This window comes from Nomia melanderi, chromosome 6, assembly GCF_051020985.1.
Source record: "Nomia melanderi isolate GNS246 chromosome 6, iyNomMela1, whole genome shotgun sequence".
Classification (NCBI taxonomy): Eukaryota; Metazoa; Arthropoda; class Insecta; order Hymenoptera; family Halictidae; genus Nomia; species Nomia melanderi.
Window position 1 is genome coordinate 13,349,367 of NC_135004.1, and position 25,310 is coordinate 13,374,676.

Genomic DNA, 25,310 nt, shown 5'->3' on the forward strand with positions numbered 1-25,310 from the left:
TCGAGATTCTTTTCTCGGTGAACGGTCCAGGGCCACCGCTCGAGAGAGGCGAACCTTCGAGCAAAACGACTTTCAGAGCCCGCAGTAATGTACTTTCACATTTGCAAGACCGAGGCATTGAATCGTTGGAAACTCGTTTCGTATTGCCAGGAGGAAAAGGAACGGTGGGCGGGCGGGCGCACGCCGAAGGTGAGAGAAAGACGGCGAACGAGGGGGAACGAGGGAAAGAGAGAGAGAGGACCGCCATCGGCGATGATTTTTCGCAACGATGCGCCGAAGTCAGCGCGGACTTCTCGCAAAAATCATTCGGCTCCTCGATTCCCGTCATTCGTTTTCGAAACGAAGCGCTCGACGCGTCGGTCGGACCGCCCGACGAACGAACCGTGACGTCTCCCGACCGTCGTCGCCCCGTCGACGAGGATCGTTCGTCGATGTTCGACGGAATATTCGCCGGGTCGGACGTGTTCAGCGTTAACCGGGCGAGGCTTAGACGCGGCCCGGTGAATACGGAGAGCCACGGTACTCTGATATTTAGAGAGCGATCTGTATTCACGTTCTCGGGCAGTGCGGCAAGTGCAGTGACCCAGTGACACGTGGAAAATCTCGTCCGCCGCTCGCGCGCCTGCCCCGAGGTGCTTCGGGAGACGAGTCCGCGCGCGGTTCTTCTTCGTTCCGCTCTTTTACACTCGCGCGACTAATATCGACGATGACGATCGACGGACAGGCACGCGTCCGCTTTTTGGCCAGAGGACAGGGGTCCCACGTGGTTGGGCCGTGATTATAAGAGAAGGCGCCACGGGCGCAACGCGAGCGACGGTTTTAACGGTAAAGGTATACGACGAAATGACCCATTTCCATGGAAGAATTTGAATTCTGCGGCTACGCGTTGAAATTAGGAAGCTGGTTTTGCGAGGTATCGTCAAGTAAGTTCGTGTGTTTCTTGGATGTTCCGCTTTCATTTGGAATCTGAATTTGACTGTCAGCCTGAATTCTGTTTCGATTTCACCTTTAAATCACAGGGAACGTTTTCTTCTAGTTTCTGTAAGATATTGTAACTCCAATCCTCGATTCAGCTTCCAATCTCAACTTGGCTTCCAGTCTCGATAGAACTTCAAGCCTCGAGAAACATACTCTTTCATCTTTCCTAAGAGATTATAAATGATTCACTCCGATGCCCAATATAGCTTGTATATCAACTCCAAGTCCCGAGAGGTGTACTCGTCTAATTTTTATGAGAAACTCCAAATGAGTCATTCCAATTGCAGTTCTAGCGTTAATTTCAAACGCACCTGCACGATCCGTCTCCGCTCGCGTGCACTCGAGGCCTCGGTTTCGGTCGTCGCGTTCGACTTTCCAATCCTCGGGTAGCTTCTCCTCGATACACTCGGCGATACACTCGGCCGATCCGTCGCGTGTCGCGCCGCCGGAAAAAGAGAACGACTGCGAGAAATGGTGAAACGACCGGTTCGTCGGTCGATCGGACCTTTTCCACCCGGGACCGGGTCGAAGACGATTTTATCCGTGCGCTCAGGTTTTTCTTGGAAAACGCGGGGACGTCGGGGAATAACAGGCTGGCGCAATGAAAGAACGAACGAGAATGGGACGCGGAAACGGATTAACGGAAACCCGACGAATGAATCGTGCAATCGGTATTAACACTTCGACTGCCGCGTCAACCGAATTCGGGTGAAACCACCTTTTACGGAAACTTGAACATTAACTTTCTTCGTGGCGTATTGTGATCGTATGTATGAAATATGAGGACAGCATAGCAACCGTTACGAGGAATCTTCCTCCTGACTTGTCCTGGTTTATCAAGGAAACTGTTTCGACTGTACAGGGATTGCGATGAGTGTTTATTTGGCAGTCGACGCGTTAAATCGAAAGAGGGAGGATGTTCGCGTCGTTTCGTCTATTGTCCGGATTAAACGGTCAAAAGATCATCTGTTGATCTTGAGAATCAGCATATATCATTCGCGTAAGATCGGTTTGTAGAACGAAAGTGTTCCGAGTTTCACTGGAACACGGCTAATTTGTAGAGCAATAAAATACGTGTACCCTAACGAGCGAAGCTTGACCGTGTAGTATAATTAACTGTGAAGTACATTCGGTAGGAATTCGCTGAGGCTTTCACCGAGCGCAGTTCGAACCGACCGTCAGGCAACTTCGAATTTCAAAGTTCTTTCACGTTACAACTGTTCCCTGCTCCGTCATTGACATCAAACTGTCATGTTTTCCTTGTTTTCGAAGCGCGCAGAATCGCCCGTGGCCGCGCGCTCCCGCAAAAAGCGTCCCTCCGCGAAACCCCCGTGCCCGCGACGTCAAACGCCTATCCACGTGACAAATCGACCAGTCCGCGGATACAAATTTCACAAACAGTCCCGCCCGAATCCTCGAAGATCGACTTTGATGAACCGTGAAGTCTCGGCGGGAGACCCGCGCTCCTGCTTCAGCCAGGAAGCTCACCTTTGTCCCCCGCTGTAATTAAAATCACGTTTGAACCGCGTATTCCCGCGGATGCTGGAAACTACCGGGTAGAAATCCAACTGCTTACGTGTCCGAGGATGTACAAAAGAGTACACTCGCGTTACCGTTTCGCGGCCCGTCGGACAAAGGAGAGCGACTCGGGCAAAAACGAAACCGCCGGGTAAAGGATAATACCCGGCGGAGTATAGAGAGCGGACAATTAACATAGGTAGCGGAGTTAATGGACAAAAGGGACCGGGCATCGATAAGTATGAGCAATAATAACGGGCCGGGTGCACCGTTTATTGCGTTTCCAGGCCATGCCCGTCGAGCGCGTGGATTTTCGTACGAAAATGGCTGCCCTCGGGCTTCTGGCCCCCTCCCTGCTCCTCTGCCCGCCCCCCTGGTGGCCAACCTTTCACTCTACCTATCTCTCTCTCTCTCTCTCTCTCTCTCTCTTTCTCTCTTTCCCTCGCGGTCCTTTTTGTCCATTTTCGAAGGCACTTCCCGTGAAACCGTTGAGGGACTTTTAAGTAGGGTGCACGCCGGTTGCTCTGGGTGGGGCGTACCGTCGACGGCTTGGTCTCTCTTTATTGCACCCTCCTCTGGGTCGCCGCGGTGGACCCAATTCGCTCCGAGACCTCGCCGGCGTTACTGGCGTGTACCGTAACGCATTGTCGCCGGGGATTTTCTGATTCGAATTATCAAATAAGAAACGGTCGACGACCGGTGTCCTTTAATGGCCGCTGACGTCACGCAAGCGGTACCTACGCGGCATTAGAATGGCCGGTTAACGCCGTAGTTGGCGAATCGCGTTGCGGCGGGTTCGTTAGAAATGAGTCCTTGGTGTCCTTCGAAAAGCTTCTATTTTCGAGTTGAAACTATATGATCAGAATTCAGACTGAAACATGAGATTGGCTTGGAATAGTGTGGACCACTTATAGCTTATTACTATTTAACTTGTAGCTAAATAACATCCTCACGCGTATTAATAATAGATTTACTAATAATGCACTGCTAAACCTGTATGTTCAGCCGAAAGACGTTTTTCGTAGAAAATTATTCATTATAGATACCGTTCTGTTTCGTCTCATTTCTATAGAACTCTAATCGTAAGAAGATTTGAGACTTTCATCGACAATACAGTGATAAACTCCGATCGCCCCGCGTTTTGTCCGAACGGAAGGAAAAGCGCGTCCGTATCTTTAGCCGACGACCGACGCAGAAAGATCCGGTTTCACTTGGCTCGACTGCCAAGCAGATTATCTTCTAATCTAGCGGCCCGAAATTTTTCACCGCGTTATCGCCTACTTTCCCGAACATCGTGCCAATCTACGGCCTGCAAACGATAGGCCGCCGATCAATCCGGCGGCGCGAGTCGATCCAGCGAGACCCCTCTCGAATCTTGCTCGCGCGCGCGCGCGCGTGCGCGATCAACGGGGGCAGCTCCCGGATACAGGCGGATCGGTAAATACGCGAGGCGGCCGCTGCTATTTTTACAATTTACAAAAAGACCGCGGAGCGGCTGTTATTAATACTCCGTCACCGCGACGGGCCAGTCGTGGACGCATCGGCATCTCCGACGGACCGACACGGGTCCACCGAGCCGCGCCGCGATCGGATGCGCGATAGATCCTCGCCGAGGCTGCGCGAAGAGGTAACCTCGTCCTCGGTGCCTTCGATCCTCCGCGCACACCCGGTGAAACGTCCCCGGCATTGACGAGCTGGCTCTGCCTTTCGTTTCGATCGACCGTACCCGCGCCGTCACGCGAGAGGAAGACTTTCGACCTTTTTCCCGGACGACTAGCTTGAAGATTAATCGTGACGCGACTCCCGGAGACCGTGAAAGTGCGGTCTATTCGGAATTTTCGTCCGCTTGGTTTTCGTCCGCGGTACGCAATGCGATAGTTTAGGTGACCTAGCTTGCGTGCTTGAATTCGAAGTTGACGGAGGCTTCTGATAGTTCTGTATCGGTGGGACCGGTGAGACATAGCTGCGTCGCTGATCGATCGACGCGTGGTTGAGACAGTTATTGCGGAAACAAAGGGAACAAAGGTTGATGTCGTACTTTGTTGAACACGGTTTTACACGTTTCGAGTAGCTATGTACGCCAAACGGAGTTATTAGTTCATTTTCGTGATGAAATTTGCGAACGTCGTGTCTGACCACAGATTAAAGTTAAATTTCCAGTGGAATTGTCCGTTGTCATGCTCAAGATTCACGATCCATTATAACAAGCCACTTTCCAGGAACAAACACTTAAGTCTCCCAGTGAATGAGACATTTCATAATTGATACGCGACGCGTTTCCTCGCCTCATTATCTAAATTCAATTATGTCTCTAACCAGCGTGCTAAAGTATCGCGGCGCGGGACGCTTACAAATTGCCGCCGGATGGTCCATCCGCTCTCGCATCCCGTTGCAGGCTCGTTTTTCCGAACTGTAAACCGGGAAACCGTAGAACGAGAAATCTGTGGATGGAAACGATCTTGCGGACGTTGCAAAATTAACGCCAGAACTGCCGGAAAATCAAATTGACTTTAATTTTCTCTAGAGCAACTCTAACAGTGCATACATTGAAACTTGGATTGACTTATAATTCAGTTAGTAAGTCAATTTCTTTAGTCGTTTCTCAGTGAAGCATCTGTTATCTTTGCAATAATCCTAGCAGAAGAATTCAGGAACCAGTAATTTTTGAAGTATTCGAAACCTTTCGCAGATGAAGACAAATTGTACGTTGAACTCTCAAATTCCAGAGAAAAAGAGAACTACGCGCTGATCTCTCGTTCTTTGAACGATTCGATTCTTTCTTCACAACTCTATGTTCTAAATATGCAAGTTCGATGTCGGCAAAACGAAGACATTCGCTAGCGTTAACGAACAAGGCGAACGCGCGAGTCCGGGCGACGGCAGTTTGCGCCCCGCTCCGTTGACCCGCGGTCTAGATCCCCGCAAATGACAAACAAATTCTCGCGGATCGCTCGTTTAATACCGAAAGAGTATTACAGCCGGCTGTCGTCATTCGTCGACGTCAGCGAGAATTCCGCCTCGAACGAGCGGGCAAGGCGGCTGCGACGGCGAAACATCGGGCTCCTGAAATCGGGCCACGAAGTCCGTTTATAACCGAGCCGATTAACAAGTTACTGCCATAGTGGTCGCCGATCACCGGCGCTTCCGAGTTGCTCGAAAACAATGCCGATAACGTAAGATGATTAATGGCGTATAGAAATGTATTTACCCTTTGCGGACGAACGCCGACGTAATGGCGACTTCGAGGTTCCGTATTTAAAACCGAAGGCTACGGACGAGTAATTGAATCATTCAAATGTGGGATTCGTACGTGGTTTCCTCATCTCTTAGTGTTTATAACCACGATTCATAGTGCAGTTTTTCATGGAAAGAGTTTTCGAAAGTTTTCAAGAATTTTCGTCTGCGAAGGGTTAACGATGTAAGACCATAATCGTGCAACGCAACAAATGAGACAACAGATACTCGACGATCGTTTCTATTGATCTTTGCAAATAAAGTCTAAGATTTATAGAAAATATTGAAGATTCTCAAGGCAGTCAACGTGTTAAACCATCTAAGACGATATCGAAAATTCAGCTCGTTTGTCGCGCGAACTTTGTTACGATCGGCTTACGCGTTCGAGTTCTTGGAAACGAATAAAACGTCGCGCCAGACCGAGTTAACTCGTCGATGCCTCGCGAAACTCGTTGCTCCTTAACTGTTCGATATTCTTCTCTCACGCATTTCTAACCGGTAAATAAATTTCATACACATTTTATTTACATCACGGTATCCGTTTCGTGCAACAGTTTATCGCGGAAAAGTTTCTTATCGCCGTGCATTACGCTCCTCTCGAGTGTTTACGATCGAGGGAACACCTGGCTGACAGGTTGAACTCCGAAAGAAGCGACGCCGCTTTATAAATAAATCGTAACGTCGGCTTATGTAATTTCAGGGAAAATATCTGGCGAAATCGGCCGCTTGGACGGGGCTAGCAGCCGAGACGTATTGTTCCGTTCGAGAGGAAGAGGCGTACGCCGTGGCGGAGCCAACATTGTACGTGTTTCATGCAATAAAACGGTGTTCTTAATCCTTCGTGTCTTAAAGGCGCTTTAGCGATCATCATTTCTCTCTTTCTCTCTCTTTCTCACTCTCTCACTCTCTCTCTCTCTCTCTCTCTCTCTCTTTCTCCCCCACCGAACTACCTAGAATCAAAATTCGTTTCGATCACCGGTAAACTTCGATTCGATCCGGTACTTAACCATATGCGTAGTAACAAATATAAAAAAAAGAAATTATCTCAATACACCCATCCGCGTCGCGTGTTCGAACGGGATCCCCTGTTAGTTATCTAGAGTCCGGAGACAGCGGTAGAAAATAAAAATGACATAATTCAGGACATAAAGGGTTAAAGGACGTCGGGCCAAGGCGCGCGTGTACGTCAGTGCCTGGCACACATGAGTCATACCGCGAGGAAACGGGGACGGGGCGCCTGACGCGCCCACGGTATCGTCGTCCCTGCGCGGAAAGTGAGCGTAAGCCGGCGAGCGATGCCGAAGATGGCCGAAGGGTGGCGGTCGTGCGACAGTCGAGCCCGAGCGATCCCCCGATCGCGGTCGTGCGTGCTGGAGCGGCAGGTACGGATGGGCAGTCAGTAGTGGATTAGCAGCAACGGGAGTAGCAGCAGCGGCAGCAGCAGCATCAGCAGTGGCAACAGCGACGGCGACGGTGGCGCAGTGCTAATACACGAGAAAGGGAAGGAACGAAGCGTTGTCGTGGAAAAGGGGAAAGAAGAAAAGAGCGGAGCGGATTTTTAGTTATGATCGCTCGAACGGCCGACGACGGGAGGAGACATCGTCGCGCGAGTAAATAACGGGGCCGTCGTCGTTGCCAGATAACCGATCAGAGGTGAGAAACGAGACGAGGAGAACGTCGTCGCGGGGAGAACGGGTTGTTCTGGATGCGAACGCTGGCTGCTCTACGGAATATGTACGCCGCGGAGGTGGGCGAGGGCCGTGCGAAAAAGTGGCGAAAACTGTGAGAGAGGTGCAGCAGTGCCTCCACGTCGGTGGCAGTGGCGGCGTTGGTGTTGGTAGTAGTGGTGCTGCTGGTGTGTGGTGGTCGTGGCGGTGGTGGTGGTGGTGGCGGTGGCGGCGGCTGTGTGGCGTTGCTGGTGCTACGTCGGTGTGTATGCGCGCGTGTATCGGTGGGACACGCACTTCGCCGGGGCCGTGGTTTCTCGCTCTCTCTTTCGCTCCTGTACCCGTCGCTCTCGTCCCCTCTCACTCTGTCCCGAGGCCCTCTATTCACCGCGACTATCCACCTCTTTGTCGCTCGCACGGAGGCCATCGTACCGAAACCGACCGACCGAGCCAGGCCAGCCACTACGCAAGATGGCTGTGTGTCGCTAACGAGAGGCCGACAAACCAGACGGGGAAAAGACAACCCGGGGATAAACGGAACATGCTGCTACGTGAACGTCGGGCCCGTCCCTGAAGAGAGAGACACTGGCCAAGAAACGAGAGGTACGTTCACGCTTCTTCGCGTTACCACCTTTCTCTAACACACACGCGTTTACCCGTCGGCGCGGCTTTGTTTCCGTTTTCGTTCTATTCGCGACTGATCGCGTGTTTTCCAACCCCCCGATACGATACACCCTGGACGAAAGAACTTTCGCGGATCTTTCTCGTCGATTCGCCGATTGACAGGTCGCCGGACGTACGCCGCGTTGCTTTCGCGTCGGTTGCGTATGTGGACTCTACCGTCCGGGTTTTCCTTCGTATGAGTTTTAATACGTACACGGAGCTTCTGGACGCGATAACGTAAACACGATGAGGTTATGCCTCGATGAATATTTTTCTAGACGGTTGCACGCGATCGCCGCGTGCTCCGTACGTCGAGACGTCGTCGTCGGAACGAGACAGACGATCGTGTGCGTTGTGTCGTATGATCGACGTCGGTTTACACTCGATACGAGCACGTTGACGGTGTGACAGTTTACGTTTCGGTTTCGGAGCGGGCCCCGTCGCGTCCACCCGACAGTTGTTCATACGAACGTTCAAGTCCGACCAACGAAACGGGAACATCTGTTGCCGAAAGCCTCGACGCTGCGAACCTAACCTCAAAACCTGTCGCGCGTTATGTGTACGTGCGTTTCCCGTGCTTTCGACGGCTAAACGTATTCGCCGGTATTTATTTGTTAAGATTTCCGTTTATCAACCGTGTCCTAGATGAATTGAATCGTAGGGTAAATTAGAAAATTGTGGATATACATTTTGGAGCAGGGGGGGCGTAATTGTAAATAATTGATCGTAAGAATACAATGTACGGAGAATACGGTGCTCTTTAAACTTTGAGCACCAATGTTTATAAATTTCTGCGAGTCAAATATACATTTCAATTTTTAGTCTCACCCGCGAAATATTTATAGAAAAGCGGCACCGAGATAGCAGGCGAAATGAAAGCGACGAGGAAACAAAACAAACTTTGAATATCACATTCTTCCGTAGTCATCGTCTTATTTTTAGGCGTAGAGTGTGTTTTATCTAGAATGTACACTTATTCACTCCAATACCCATGAGCATACAGCGATCACTCAAAGTAGCGGTAACATCTATTATAATTATTCCAGAATGTTACATTCCCTTCAATTGTAAAGATACCGGAACTAAACTTCCACAGTGCTTGATCGTTAGAACACATTCACTCGGTGCCAGGAAAAGTGAGGTTATCTCACGCCCTTTGCACGTAACGCTCCAACTATACTCTTTTATAAATTATAATAACGCAGTTTGTGCTAGAACTATCAATCACTTAAACTGACTTTTCTAAACTCTTTTATAAAACTTCTGTGTATTTATTAAGATTTCAGTTGGCTCATATTTCAGTATAACTATTACTAAATCAACTTTAACGATTTCTCACAGAAGCATCTACTTTTTCAATAATTTTAACAGAACAAATCATTTTGACCCATCTGGTATTTCTAGTGTTAACACTAGATTTACGGACATTTATTGCTTGTTGTTTTTAGAACAATTGGTATTCATAGTAGCGTACCTGCATTAATCAAGACAGACACAAACATTCAGCAAACAATGTTTATAAACTGAGTCGAATTTACTCGTTCCGTAAATCTAGTGTTATTAAAATATATTTCTCCACAATTCGCATCCTATGAAAACCTACATCCACGCCAGAAACCATAAAAAATGGTTCCTGTCCACGTCTCAATCATAAAAGTCATAAACTTCTAAATATTCATCTCGTGCATGACGTAGCGTTAGAACCTAATAAACAACTGTCATTGTAAACTCGGCGGAAACTTTCCTAATTCTAACAGTCATCATTTCGATGATTCTCGACGCGTTCGCTGCTGTTGGACATCTAAAATGGTACCTGTCCTGTAGTCGTAATAATCATAATTCCTTAACCCTTATGAACTCTGTAGGCTCCAATATTGCACCAGTTATAATATTAAATATTTTAACGAATCTTAAAGAAACCTACAACCATTAGATTTTTCACACATCCAAATTTTCCACTAAGAAGGAAAATATCTAAGAAATGTTCCAGCATTTTTCATTTTCGATAAGGATACTATAAAAATTAGTTGCAGTTGCTAGATTACAAAACCATCTGAAGTGCTAAGGGTTAACCGTTTGCACTCGAGAGGTGACTCTCAGTCACCACTTGATTTGATTTGCAAAATTATAAAATCTTATATATAATATTAAGCTTTGTACGATGCATCAATACATGAAATATTGAAATAAAATAACTTTCCTTCTTAATTTATTTACGTCTCCCCGTTAATTAGTTTCAAAGAACATCGTCTGTATCCCATCGAAGAATATTGAATATGTCTAGTGAAAAACCATCGAGTTCAAACGGTTAATATTCGTCGCGTACGTGACTTAGCGTTAAAACCCAATAAACAACTGTCGTAAACTCGGCGGAAACTTTCCTAATTCTAACAGTCATCGGTCCGATGATTCTCGACGATGCGTCCCGCCGTCGGACATCGTCGCGTTCTAGAATTTTTCCCAACGGAATCGGGTTTCCGAGTGGAAAAGTTTCCATGGTATCGGAGACGTTCTGCGGGACGACGAGAACCATCTGTCAGTGGCCGCTGGCAGCCAGCTGAAACCGAGCGTCGCGTCAGAGATATACATAAGTACACGTTTCTCCGATCGCGATGTTTGCGTGGTCCGTCGGTATTGCACGTCGATCGCGGACGGCACCGGCGGCGTTCGCGACGGACGACACGGTTCTCGAGTTCCGTTCGTTCCGTCGACGATTAATGCGCGCACAAGCCCGCCTGGAAACTTTCCATCGAGCCTCGGAGCGTCGCGCGGATGATTCGTGCCGTCGCGACGTAGCCGGCTTACGTGCCGGGCGGCACGAATCATCTGCTCGCCGTCTACCTGGCCACCGACGCGAAAGTTTCGCCTCGGGTTCGATGTGTTCGTGCACGACACTATTGGCTTGTGTTGTAAATAACGTTTGCGGCGAGCAATAACAGGATTCTGGGAAAACACGTTGCCGCGCGCAAATATTTTGTAGAAACTGTAGTTGACAGAATGTCCGACGCGCATTTTTTTCTTTTATCGCCGCTAGTCCGTATCGAAAAGATAAAAATTCTTTTGGAGGTAGAAAACATATTTACCTGAATATTCCGGGAATCGGTCGATAGGGAAAGAGAGGCTTTCAACGGGGATTTGCCATTTTTTTTTCTCCTTTTTTAATGACGGACTAGGATCAGTGAACGACGCCTTAGAACGCCGCTTCGATGGGAAGTGTATCGATTCCCTAAGTGAAAATGACAAGTCCCGCTCGTGTAAGATCTCTCTAAATAACTCGATTTAGGGAATTATTTCAGAAATATGAGACCAGACGATCGTGCTCCGAATAGATTCGAAGGCCACGGAAGACGATGAACGTTAAAAGTAGAAACACAGAAATAAGTCCTTTCGGAGTCTAGAAGACATAATGAAATTCGCCTCGGCGCAAACTTCGCACAAACCAATTAAAACAATTGAAAATCACCGTTACACCCAAAAGAACTGTGTACACGAGAGATTTACATACGCTTATCGCCCATAAAATCGACAGAACTTTCTCCCGTTTCATTGTTTCCGTACACCAACCACCTACGAGAAGAAACGCTGGCCAGCAACTGCAAGAGCAGTTTGCATATTTGATGCGCGTATCGTTTAAAGAAACTCCAAGTACACACATACACCGGAGTTAACAGTAAAAACCGTGGATGGCATATAATTCAGGGCACGAGCGATCGCGCAGCGAATTTCGCGAAAAAATCGTGATCCCGAGTTGCAGTCGCGTGTATCCCAGCTTTTCGGATAAATGATTCGAAAAAAAATCGCGCGTTTGTATGCACGGTTAAAAAACCTAGAGCTTTCGATAGCTTGATCGCGATGTCACTTGAACCCCCGTCCGGCGCGCTTAGAGTGGCGATAGGGGTTCGGCGTGGATGTTTCGTTAGTCGAGCCGCATTACCATCCACCAATACGTCGAGAGCCGCGTCCATTTTTCCACGGTAAGAGGCATTGTCACGGTTACGAACGATATTTCGTTGCCGCGTGTGCACTCGAAACGGTCACGCGCACGCCGCCGACTCTCTCGAACTCGTTGTAAAAGTGTTTCAACGCAACGGAAGGGTCGAGAGAGGAGGGAGGGTGGGAGAGAGAGAGAGAGAGAGAAAAAGAGAGAAGTGAAAGAACGGGAAGCCCCGCCTGGAACTCTCGCTCCTGAAATTGGAATTACACTTCATCGACTGGTGGTACGGTTACCGAGCGTTTCGCGTCCGAACGTAACTCGGTCGACGTCGAATTACGCTTCGATCAGAGCTACGGGGGATTCGGTTAGAACTTGCGGGGAACAGCTCGGATTCGATTTACACCGAATATCGTCGCCCGCGCGATAATCACGATAATTTCGCGGCGTTTGTTTGCGAGCTCGTTCGCGCGAGCTTGCGAAGCGGAGATTTTACCGGAACTTAATTAAACGTTTCTGTTACTTGGCATCTAACGAACGGTCCTTCAGCTTTTGGCTCGCGGCGCAGCACCGCGGCGAACCGTTTGAATCGAGTTTAATGAATATGAATATTATTCGGTCGACTTCGATGGGCGGGCCGCGTCGGTTCGCATTCGGAAACGAAGGAAACGTTCCCGATGAACGTATTACTTTCGCATTGAACGCGTAAGATCGTTTTCTGCCACGGTATCGTTAAACGTTGCAGCGACTCTTTTTGAACTCGGAGTTAGCGATTTACACGCTGGTGACTCAATATTGCGTCAAATCTAGTACGGTTGCGGAGTTTAGACGCAGTGTATCGGATGAATATTTCCTAGGAGACAGGTGTCAGATAAATTAGAAATTACTTTGCGCATTTCTAACGAAGAGTCGGGTGTATTAACCAGACGCGAGTTTTCAGCATAATAATTCTGTTTTGAAGCATACACTCGTTTCGCGTTATTGTGTCGAGCTCGCGACGAAGATTTCAAACGGAATACGAGCATGAATATCGTTCGACTCTCTCGAGATGAAATGGAATATTTACACGATCCCTTTTCCTTCTAGTATCGTATTAACGACAAAGTACTCTCTGGTTGAGCGTAACTGCGAAAGGAAGCGCCGGGCAACGGGTTAAGGTGCCAGTAAAAATACCGAGAGGACGGTCGAAGCCTGTTTCGCGTGAAATATAGTAATATTTGTATGTGTAATCTGTATATTATCTCGAAGGATTTAATGTATTTATCGGAGCATTAATAATCCGCTTGTTCGCCTGAATTCCTAAAAAATTTGAAGCGTCGTTTATATAACAATAGATAAAAGAAATCTTGGAAAATATTCCGTTGATTCTTCCACTGATTTTTCAATTCAACTTTTATGGGACACCGATAACTCCATTAGAATCGCACGGAGAGTTCATTTTATTCGCTGGAGCTCGTACGATTTTACAAAACACACGAAACTGAATGCGCGGGCCGGACACTTTGTGTGCTCTACGGCGTACATCAAAGTGGAGCTTATCGATTACACGCATATAGTGGCAAAATATTGCGTAATATGATTGTGCAGCGCGGTACTCTAATCCACAATGTGTTCATATGCTCGATGACCACCGAAACATCACGATTCGCTCGAAATACATGGCGTACACTGTTGCTGAACAACGTCCCCTCCACCTTCCGTGCAGTTGAATTGTTTATTAAACACCAGTCAATTCCTCCCTCTAATAAATTCTGGTAAAATCGTGGAGAATCGTTATTCAACCGCAGAGCAGCAGCGAGCGAAGAGAGATTGGACCGTAACGTCTCCTAAAACATTAAAAACTCTTTCCAGCAAGATAAGCACCGGAACCGAAAACACGAGCGATCCGAAGTGTCCGGGACAATCTTCTTAAACGTAAATGCGAATGGGAACGGCGGCGGCGGCGGCGGCTTTGCCAGCGAGAATTTCGGAGCAATTCAAACGAATTGGTTCGACAAGAAAATGTTCAGACGACGTTCGCGAATAGGAGTCTAGGCGTGCGGATTTCGGCGCAGCGTTTTCGAATGAATCACCCCGGAGGCGAGAGAACTAGGAGTACTCGTCGCCTTAAGTCGCCGCGGCGCGTGCAACAAGGTTGCTCGGGCGTGTCGAAAAACGAGAGGCATTGAATAACAGCGGCGGAATCATTTTCAAGGAATCCGATCATTCGCATCGCGGCGACTTTCTCCTTGATTCGACGCTTCCCGACGAGTCGCGTCGCTACGTTTCGTCGTTACTCGCGTTTCGTTCGCACAGGAACTAACGACGTCGATGCGACGGATGATGAGTGAACTGCGTTCGAGTATACGTCATCTTAAAACTAAATGGTGCTAACTTTTCCAACGGTGGAGCAATAACAGTGTTTAGGCAAACAATTCTGCTTCGTTCCTCTTTGGTTTTTTTTTAATTAACACGTCGACTGCCATGATGGTTACTGATTACCGGAGCTTTGAAATCGCTTGAAAGGATTACAATAAGAACATTGACATCGAATAAAAATATTTCGATGAGCAGTTGGATAACAGTGTAATGCGAGTACTGTAATACCAAATGATTGATAATTATTTCTAATACCGTTTACCTTCGTCGCGGGGGAGTGAATATTTCTACGACAAAACGCTGGGAATTCTCGCGGCGGGCAACGTGTTAATTAATCGACGGTCGATCGACCGGTGCCAGAATTTCTATGGGATCGACGACCCGCCGAAGCGACACGATTCATTAGAAAGCAATCGACGCCGTGTAGCGCGGCTTTATTACCAATTTCAGCGGAGTCGCGGAGGTTCGACGAGGGACAACAGAACACGCGCTCGTGTGGCGATTCAACTTTCTAGGCGTTCCTTTAAATCGCGAGCGGGGAAAAAATGGCCGATAGCGGAGACGCGGGAGAAATTTGATTCTTTCTTTTCCAGCACTGTTCGCCTCGAGACGCGCGGATTATTTACTCGCGTCTCCTTTTCCCTCATCTGGCACGTTTCTCTGCTTTGACGAGCTTAGCCGAAGCTCCGTGAAAGTTTCGCTTTGTTTAGACACAATGAAACCGTGATTCTCACGCGACCGTTTCGCGGGGATCCCTGTTCCGCGGACTCCGTTTCAGCTCGCGGACCAAAAATGCCGGCGAATCTGGGAAAGTCGAGTCTCGGGACTGAACGGAATTCCTCGCGCACGAAACTGTTCGCTTCTGGCAATTTTATTGAACGTACGATATCTTCGTCAAAGTAAATATGTTTATTCGGTATCAATCTTAAAGATACGAGTTTCTTCGACGAAGTTTTTTTTAGTATTTCGCGAGAGGGGAACGATCGTAGTTTCATATTTCGCAACGGTCGGATTCGAGAAAGCTGTACCGAATTTCCGGAATGAGTTTGCGAATCAAGAAAGTTTGTAGATCGAAAATTAGATCGTCGATTCCAACTACGACAGAATCGAACGAGGCATTGCTTGCACCGTTGATCGGGAGAGACAAGTTAATTCGTAGGTTGTATGCCGCTTGATGGCTCGGTGACTTTTCGTCCCGTTATCACGCGTATCTGACGATACTTTCGTTCCCAGCTATCGCGATATCTTCGTTCGTGTTAATGTAATTGCATTTACGTTGCGCCAGGATCTGCGTCAGATTGTCTTTCTTCATTCCCAGTGACGCCTGCTTATCCATTTTTGGTGAAAAAATGTTTCGATTAAGAGGCGAAAGAAAGCGCTATCATTCTCAAGCGGTACGATACGTCGCAGTAAATACTCTATCTTGTTTAACCAAGATTTCGTCACGTTCACTGTGTAAAATTCAAATAATTGTGAGCGAATTATACGAAACCGTTAGGAAGAAATCCAGAAGCATGGCTGTTTCCCGAAGTTTCTAACGATAACGCCGAACCTGTTGTTCGTATCATTCTCTCTCATTCCGGAACGTGTCGGACTTATTTGAACCAGCTGCAATCCACCGTATCGCGTTACTAATTCATGCCTAACATTTAACGAGCACTAAAATTCCACATCCGATCTAATGCGATCGCGGCGTTTCAGTGGAACGCGGCGTAAATCAGCGAAACACGCGGCGATCGGAGTAAAATCGGCCGTCGGTCTTGCCCGACCGCAGGACCGGAAGGGGTTAAGCGTCTTACACGCACCGGTGAAACCGAAAAAAACAGCCGCGACGCCGGCGAAAGCAATTTCGAGACGGGGAAAGAGGGAAAAACGAGGAGCGAATCCCGGAATCGAATCGTTTTCCCGCGGAACTGCGATTCAAAATCCAATTAGTTTCATCCCTTTCCCCCGCGCGCGCGCCCCTCCCGCGTCCCGCGCGCCTTCTATCGATCGCGCGCTCTATATTTTCGCGACTGATTATCGTTTTCTAATTACTGGCCGGCGTCCGCCGCGGTCCGAGTACGTATCGCGGGCATAATCGGAAGCGATCGAGCAGTGCGCCGGGTTTATCTCTGTTTCGTCGGACTCGGATATGCTATAGTATCCTCGGAAACAGTACAGTGTCATCGAAATCGTGATATAACCGAAGAGAAAATCATTCTGTGTAAAAGGTCGCGCGGAAGAGATGGAATAACATTTCTATGTGCGACGCTTCTGAGATAATTGCGTTTCACTGTGAACGAAAGAACAGTGCGGTCGTTGATTTGCAAAATTTCGTGTCGGTGACGGTTCTTTGCGAAACGAGCTGCTCGGTGAACGCGAGGTAGTAGCTTATAACGATATCTTCAGTATTTGTACACTCCAAACATTCAGAATTCTTCGAAAAAGGAATGTATTCATTAAAAACACGTTGGCAGATGCGCATCGAATCGAACGGAGCGTATTTTGATTGAACAAACGTCTGTTAGGACATGAAATAAGGTTTCCTTTTTTCTTCGTTTTTGATTCGTTTCTTCGCGTAGATTCGTTTCTACCGCGGTTGTACTACGATTTCGGAGGCGTCTCGTATATATAGTAGGTTTTCTGACACGCTTGGCCTTCCGACTGGCCTTTCGGGCAAAGCCTTGCTTCATGACTCGACACGTGTGGACTTTTTCAGAAGGACACGTCCCGGCCCGTACCCGTTGCCGCATTTTCAAGCGACTTCTCGCCGTCTCCCTCTCTTCAACTCCTGTCTCGTCCTCTCTTTTTTTAACGCGGCCGAGTATTAATACGCGGAGTATATTTTTGATTTGCCCCGTCTTCATTTCTCGAGGAAAGGACACCGTAACCTGATTCTGCGTTTTCCAGCCGGTTGCGCCGAGTTTTCTAATGATTTGCGGTCCTCGGAATTACACCGAGTTGCTTTCGAGAAGCGTTTATAAGACGGCGAAGCCGATCTACTCGGTAGACAATGATTGTGTTCTTGTTATTTGAATTCTTGATCCAGAGAGTATAACTGTTTCTTGTTCGAAGAAAATTATACCTTCTGCTTCGCGGAATAATTTGTCTTCGTCCGTTTAACGACGCCGCGGATAATCTTGAATCATCGTCTTTTTGCTTCGAGGATGCATTTCTTCCGTGTAATTGTATAGTCGCGTGTTTTTCGCTGAGAGATTATTTAATTATGCATCGATTAAGTTATTAGAGAGCATCGTAACTGTAGATTCAACGGAGGGTGCGTATTAAATGCAAAATACTCGCACGTAGAATAAACGACTGTAGAAGAGTCGCAAGCATATTCATGAAATCGTAACAAGATTTTCAAGTGCCTCTTAATATTAGGTTCACGGAACGCGTTAAATTAATGCGTTTCCTACGGAATTTTACGAAGAATTATTTAGTAAACGTTTTTGTCGATTCCGATTAATGGATTAACGCAAATGTGTATTTTATCACGGACAGTAAAAATTGTACGCAGCCGCAAAGATGGAAAAAATGCAATTGCAGTACTCCGAGGGTTAAAGTTCATAATAACCTTCAAAAATTAAAGTTACATAGAATTAAACGTATAATGTAGCTGATAAATATGAATGTTATAACATTCGTGTCATTTTGCATCACTATGAAAATGAATGCTATGGTATTCGCGTCCGCGAATGTTTTAATGGTGTAATCTTCGAACCTCTAGTTCCCAAAATCTAAACGAACGGAACATCGAATGTTTTAAGGCCAATACAATAAACTGCGAAATAAATGTCCGTGAACCCAGTGTTAAGAATCCCATTCCATTTCTCGCATCTGCCAACCCAACACACGAACCTCTCGCTCACAGGCGCATTCCCTAAACTCGCGCGGAAACTGCTGCTGAAATTACACGTTGAACGCATTGAATCTCCGGGGCCATTGAAATCGGGCGTCGTTTGCCCGGTAGCGCACAATGTTACGATCGCCTACCTGAGGCCTTCTAATAATTCCGGACTGCGTATTTTCGTTCCTCGTCGCTGCCCGTGCCGCATGCAGCAGTGGTTCCCAAGCTCTCGTGAAAACAGTCATCATTTCTGACTCATCCGCTTATCAACCTCGCTGCAATTAACTTAACGTAATTGTAGTGCGCGTACCGACTCGGCGTATCATCGACGAGCAGCTCTCAACGCAGAAGTAAACTATATTTTCAACCTTTGCGTCATCGACAAGATACCCGACCATCCGTTTCGGAATCCTTCACTTCGCAGTTTCCATCGTTCCCGTGAAAGTTCGATAAAATCGCTTCAGATCTCCGTTTCTCGAAGATTTCCGCACCTTTCTATGCTTCAAAAATGAGAAAACTCACGCGGGAGTACGGTAGAACCTTGATTATCCGATTTAATTGACACACCGAGTGTGTATTGATCTCGAATTTTTAACTTAAATTTTTTACTAAAGGGATTACCAAAGGGCAGCCGGTCGTCAACTGAATAAATCAATGAATAAATAAATAAAAATCAACTGTTTGCGAACCACTGGCATAAAGAAAACAGGGATCCCGGTGCGCTGCGTGGATCCCTGATCCTTCGGGACTCGGCCGAGTGTTCGGGACGCGCCCGGGGAGTCGGGTCGTAAAAGAGGACCCGGTGTCCCCTTTCCGAAGGCTCCGCGGGGGCAAGAAAAGGATCGCAGGCCGACCCAATCGCCGGCTGAAGATCCGCACCCGGAGGATCCGACGATTGAGAGATCCAGCCTCCCCGGGCGCTTTTCTTCCTTTTCCATTCCTCGGATTCGTAAAAGAAAAAATGGCCGTCCGTCGTCTATGGTACCCTTCGGGGGTTGAATCAGAAAAAGGAGGGTGTCTCGGTTCCGGTCCGTCAGGCAATGAACGAATTGCGTTGTCCCGCTGGAAAGGGAACGGTCTACGACGCGTCCCACAAAAATGTTTCGTTCGCTGGAACTTTCCACGCTCCGCGGCGCGGCTCCGTTTCAGCAATAAACTCGAGGGAGAATATAGATCGGGAAGGTTCGAGGCGGTTCCTAGTCGCCGATTGTATAGGTGATTTAACCCTCTACAGGGTGAGCTTTTGTTGATGATTATTAAAAAATGTGTGGAGTAGAAAATTAATAAGTATCAACCGGTAAATACAATTGAACAATGTATTCGATGGTTTTAATAATTGTATCGAAGCTGATGTACTTTGTAATCTTTGAAACAGTGACGTTGAAATTTTACGCCTGAGCGTATCAAAACTTGAGATTAATAAATTCTATTCGCCACTTTGCTATGCGAAATGAAATAGATTAAGTGTCAATATATTTGCAGGTGACTTCAAAGTCACACGAGCCTATAGAGTCAACCCTTTGTCCGATCAGTTTACGACTGTACTTGATAGATCTATTTTATCATTGATTAAAAAATAATTTACTCTAAAGGTTAAAGATTGGTAATAAACAAGTAACATTTGATTTATATTATATTTCATATAATTCTGTCTAAAAATCAGGTCCAAAGGAATGTATCTCCATACATCAGTAACACGTCCAACTTTGTAAAACATAAGAAACCGTGTATATTTACAAAATTCATACTATATTCGCATTACTCTATAAATAATCTGGATTGCGAAGGAAGCTCGCGAATAGGAATAGTTGTAGGAACAAATCGATTCAAAAATCAGCCATCTTTGGAACTCGATACTTGCCGAGTGAAAAGATCGACACGCCCCTCATTTGCGTGTTTGTTACTTTCACTAAGGGCCTATTCACTGTTCCCCCACACATAAGAATAATATAATTATTTGAAACATCTTCCGTGTACAAATCACGATCATTAGGCGACGTCTTAACTCAGAGCACGACGGGAAATAAGAGAAACGACGTGTTCCGAGTGGGGGTAGTTTGAAAGATGCCATCCACTCGTTCGAAAAATCGCCGTGAACTTCGCGCAGATCCCGAACACGTTCGTTTCCGGGTGAAAGCGCGCCGGCACGGTTTCGCCTTCTTCCGCTGATCCAATTACGGAGCCGATCCGTCCTCTGCTGCACCCCGGGAGATCGTTCTCGAGAACGTCGCGCGCGCTCATCATCGCGAATTCAGCTCCGCTCGATTCCGCGCGTTCGTTTCCGGAAATAAGTACACGTGTCGCGGGGTTGGAAACACGGTGCCGGCGCGGCGACCGCGTGCAACGTCGTTTGGTCGATAGAATTATTGTAGGATCTTGTTAAGGCGTTCCTGCGCGAGCGGCGCGCAGGACGGCGGGGAACTCTTTGCCGATTATTAACTCGTTCACTGTTACGTGACCCACATGTGAGCCCGGGACGGGTTCGAGTGACGAGTCCGTGATCCACGCGCGGACGGACGGGGACGAGTTCCTCGATCGAACCGTTTTCTGCGGGATCGTTTTCGTTTTGGTTGTTCCCGTGGCCTGACGTCGCGTGGATTTTCGAACTTGGGATTCAGAAATCGGATGCTCTAGGTTCCGTTGGTTTTGACATCGGCGAATGATCGATACTGATTTTGGAGTACGAGGAGCGTGGTTACATTCTGCAGTGATATTAGTAGTCAATGCATTCGCAGCTAATGATAATCATTGAACTTTTCTAGTTTGCCGTTCGTCGTTTCACGATTTATTCAAACTCGAATGATTGTTCGTGTGATTTTTTTTAGATTTAATACTGTATATTTCTGTAGATAGTAGTTAATATATTTGAATAATTTGTGTTTTATTATATTTTAGAGATAGTGTCTGTACACTGAATTTCAAGTTTTGATTACGCGTGTCTCTCAGTACCATAAGTCAGAGGGTTAATTACACCGAATACTCCTCGTCGATAAAAGATAATGTGTGCGTACGTTCATTACAAGGACGGTAACGTTATAGTTCCTCGTATTAGCAGGCCTTTAATCTTCGATCGGCGATTACAAAGATATCCCCGCCAGTAATTTTGCAATTGACGCGTAGGTTCAATCACGTGGAGCTTTTTCTCTTGTAAAATCTCCCAGTCAGACACCAGTTTATTTCGTATCGATTTATGCAGCTCGCCTTTATTCTCCGTCGCGCGGAGCGAGAGGGTTGAGGAAGATCGAGTAAGCCATAAATTATAGTCGTGGCAACTGCGGTGTCGTCTATCGAAAAAAATACGGAATGGAACCTTCCACTCGCCAGCACAGGTCTGCGCGTTTTCTCTTCCTTATGATTTCCTGAATAACCCTTTCTTCCCTGCATCTTATTCCTATCGTAAGAGTACGGTAATAATTGGACTGCGGATTCACGCGAAAACGAAAGTTCCTTAAATAATTTATTCCTCTGCGACCAAACGCCGCCGTCATGGAGACTATGAACTTCGATATCTAAACTTGGCAGCTACGAATGAATAATTTAAATAACTCCATAAAGGGAGATCGATATATGGGCTTCTTGTGTTCTAGTATTTAAGACCTTCATGCATAATTCAGTTTTCAGTGGAAAGTGTTTTCAGAAGTTCAAAGAATCGTCGTTCGCGAGGGTTACGCGCGGACTAATTTGTTCTCGCAAGAATCGCAACAAGTCGGGCACGAACCAACGTCATTCTCGAATTCTTATGCGCGTTTTTCCGTCTCGCAGTCCACGCATTCGTAATTGTCATAAATGCATACGATCCGCGGTTTAACCCCGTTGGCCTATGATATCTTTCTCGACTCTGATCGATACGGCTACTTTGACATTAATAATTTATTGGAAAAAGAGGAAAATTCTAAGCATACGTTATGCCTGCATTTCCCTTCAAGCGTAATAGTTGATTACAGAGGAATAATATTTACTTTGAATTCGAATGAACTGAGTAATATATTTATTTGTCGAATCGTGTTGAAAATCTTCACCACGAGTCTCGCTCGTTGTCGTAGGACGAGGGGTTGATAACGATCGAACCGCACGCGAAATAATGTTTCGTCAGTGGATCATCGTAGGCGGACCGTTCGAAGAATCGCCCGTTGGACGTTATACGCGACGTATCGTGTTTTGTAAGCGGTGACGCACTTTATCTGTCCGCATTCTGTTTACATCATTTCGGTGTTTGTCTTTGTCTTCGAACGGCAGCGCGCTCGCTTAGTGAACCGAGTCGGCTGAAACTGATTAACGGTTTTTTGTTCCTGCGACGATCGCTCGTTAGGAAATGCACATAACGCGCTACGTGTCGCGAAGGTTGTCACATGTAGATCGAAACTCGTAGAAACAAGAAAATATTGTTAAATGGAAACTGATTGACCCTTTCACCTCGCCTATGCGTCTCGTCATTGTAAATCAGTGTCAAAGTGTACAACAAGCCGCACTCGTCGCAAAGTCTGTAATGCTAATTAATCAAACTTGATCTGCACAAATTTGTTCGTTTCTGCGAACAAGATGACACTTCAAGAAAACATAAGAATTATAGAATAGAAATCAATATCACCTTAAAATAATGTACCGAAATTGAAAATATTTAAAATCACATTGAATACAGAAAATAAAAATTCCAAACATCCACTGTACTTCCTTCTACAATAATGTTCACTCGCGAAGCTGCTCGAAAGGTCCTGGAACAGTTCAATACTTTGTTCAGATTACCCTTATTTCGCGAGAGGGAATCGGCGAAATCGATTAGAAGCAAGGAATAGGAACCGCGCCTCATCGGATTAGCAGAGGGATTCACACGGTGCACCGGATTCCCCGGAACACCGCCCCCGCGTTGCATCGCAACCTCTTCGAGCCCCGTTCGCTCGGAGTAAAATTGCGAGAGGAATGCTCTCTCGGCACTCTTCGGCTCGACTTCGTTCCTGGTAAAATTTACCCCCACGTAGGTCTTCGAGCACCAATTTCTCTCGCGTGCCTGGAGGGCAGCGATCAACTTTCGAACTTCCGTTGTCTGCGTTCTTCGAGGGCGACCCCGCCCCTTCGTTCCACATTCGCCGGATCCTCGTCAACGGATCGAAATTGAAAAATATTATATTTTCCGCGCGCTCTCTCGCTGCGAACCGGGGAAATACCACGTACGGACGCGCGGAGTGCGTACCGTTAACCCGTTTTCATGTAACGTCGAGTCGGACTCGCGATGAAAATTTTCAACTGAATTCGATACACGTGAATATTATTTATTTTTCATGCAAATGAAATATTGCTCGTTTGTTACCGATCTTTAATCTTTAGAGTAAGTACACATGGATATAATGATCGAATTCTTTTCCTTTTCTGAAGGGAAATACTCATTATTAACTGTAGAGACTGTAATCGTTAACTATAGCAATTATACGAGATATAATTATTAAAATTCAAATACCAATTCTTCGAACTTTTAACGAACGAAAAGAGGAATAATAAATTCCTTGAGAAATATGTATATATATATTTATAAAAAGAATGATGCGCCATGAATTAATCTAATAAATTATTCTAATTGTACATCTTTTATAATATGAATTACTTTGCTAAAAGTTCATTGATATTTAGACGATAATGGAGAGATTAAAATAATCCTGAAATAATTTGAATTATTGAAAGTAATCATAAAATTGTACGAGATATAATTATTAACTATGATGATACTGAGTTATTAACGATAAAGTAGTTTTATCGATCACGTAAGTAGCTCGCTACTTTATTGAACGTGTGTTATGATATTGTTATGCATATTATTATGCGCATTAGGTGCCTAGATACTCGTATTACTTTATACACATTCCGAGACGTTATTAGAATTTAATACACGCTAATTACAGCTGGATTCTATTTGTTCCAATTTATTTATGTTAGCAGACTGCTCGGTTCGGGTATCTGGATCGTTCGAATAACAGGAGTCCGCTAATTCTCCCTCTTCCATTACTGTTTATTAGTTCGTGTAATAGAAGCTGATGTTCGTGTAACTGGATTTCTGCCGGTGCACACGCGTTTTCTCGCTGCGTTTTGTTTTCATATAATTGGATTCCTTCTCACGAGTGCATTCTTTTTCCCAGTATGCTATCTTTCGTTTTCATGTTTCGGTGGAAGGAATTCGTGTAAGTAGGACATCACGTGGTCTGGGTTCAGATAACGTGGGCTCGGTTGCATGAAAACCTCTCTGTATAAACGGAGTTTTATTTTTTGAAGCTACGATAACCGTTTTCATTTAAAAATTGTGACAACCATTTTGCGATCCATTAATCTCTAGATCAACGAGGCTTCCTTCGGAGCTTCGCATAAATCTCGAAATTCGGAAAAGATGAATCACCGTTCCGTACGAGAAAAATACCGATTCTCCAAGAGTTAAGGGTTGAACACGGCTAATTGGTTCACAGTGACAAACCCAAACGAAATAAAACTGCTTTCATTAAACACGCTAAGTCTCAAATAAGAACAAAGAATCCCCGTTGCAGTCGATAATTTTAATCACTCCACTGGTTCAAACGTAAACACAGGGTGTCAAAAGTGTTTCCACACTTTGATCGTTTACAAGGCGTTTATTAAATGTCGTATAATTAACTTCCAGTGTTCACGAGGAACTACGTTAACGAACTTCGAAGCCAATAAAGTGTAGCAACATTTTTCTGCGACACGACGAGCACGAACGTCTCGAAGTCCACCTACGATTAAACGCCTCGGCGGACCTAAGCGACGTTGCTTAACGAATCCGTCAGAACTGTTCACGTCAGGGGGTTTAATCGGAAAATTCCGTGACGTTATCTGGGTTGTCACAGCACGGTCGGGGAGAGTGCGTGGGGAAGTTTACACGGGGTGGGACCGAGGAAACGTGCGGCGTATTTATTGCGTGGCAATCTCGATGGATCGATCGCGGCCACGGGTCCCCACGATTTCGCGAAAAAGCTCTGCCGCCGCGTAAATACACAGCTGGAGCCGCGCTCCGCTCGTCTGTGTTACATAATGTTAGGCAACGAACGACTCGTTACTACACGGTTCGGCGTGCGACATACGAGTTGCACGCGCCGCGGGCCGATTTCACGCGAAAATTCTAATTAGACGG

General features: G+C 46.5%; 1 protein-coding gene across 25 annotated transcripts in view; it reads left to right on the top strand.

Annotated features, from left to right (window-relative positions):
- Positions 1-719: 719 nt before the first annotated feature.
- Hipk (Homeodomain interacting protein kinase) overlaps positions 720-25,310 on the top strand; it is a 73,820-nt gene continuing 49,229 nt past the window's right edge. For 3 of the 25 annotated variants that reach the window (XM_031978796.2, XM_031978799.2, XM_031978802.2), the window contains exons 1-2: positions 726-923; positions 6,431-6,531. In XM_031978796.2, the coding sequence (XP_031834656.1) occupies positions 857-923; positions 6,431-6,531 (168 nt within the window). In that variant the 5' untranslated portion in view covers positions 726-856. Of the gene's footprint in view, positions 924-3,987; positions 4,359-4,382; positions 4,522-5,222; positions 5,670-5,744; positions 6,229-6,430; positions 6,532-6,872; positions 8,001-25,310 lie in introns of those variants that run through there. The other 22 variants (XM_031978801.2, XM_031978804.2, XM_031978815.2 and 19 more) reach the window with 20 other exon arrangements.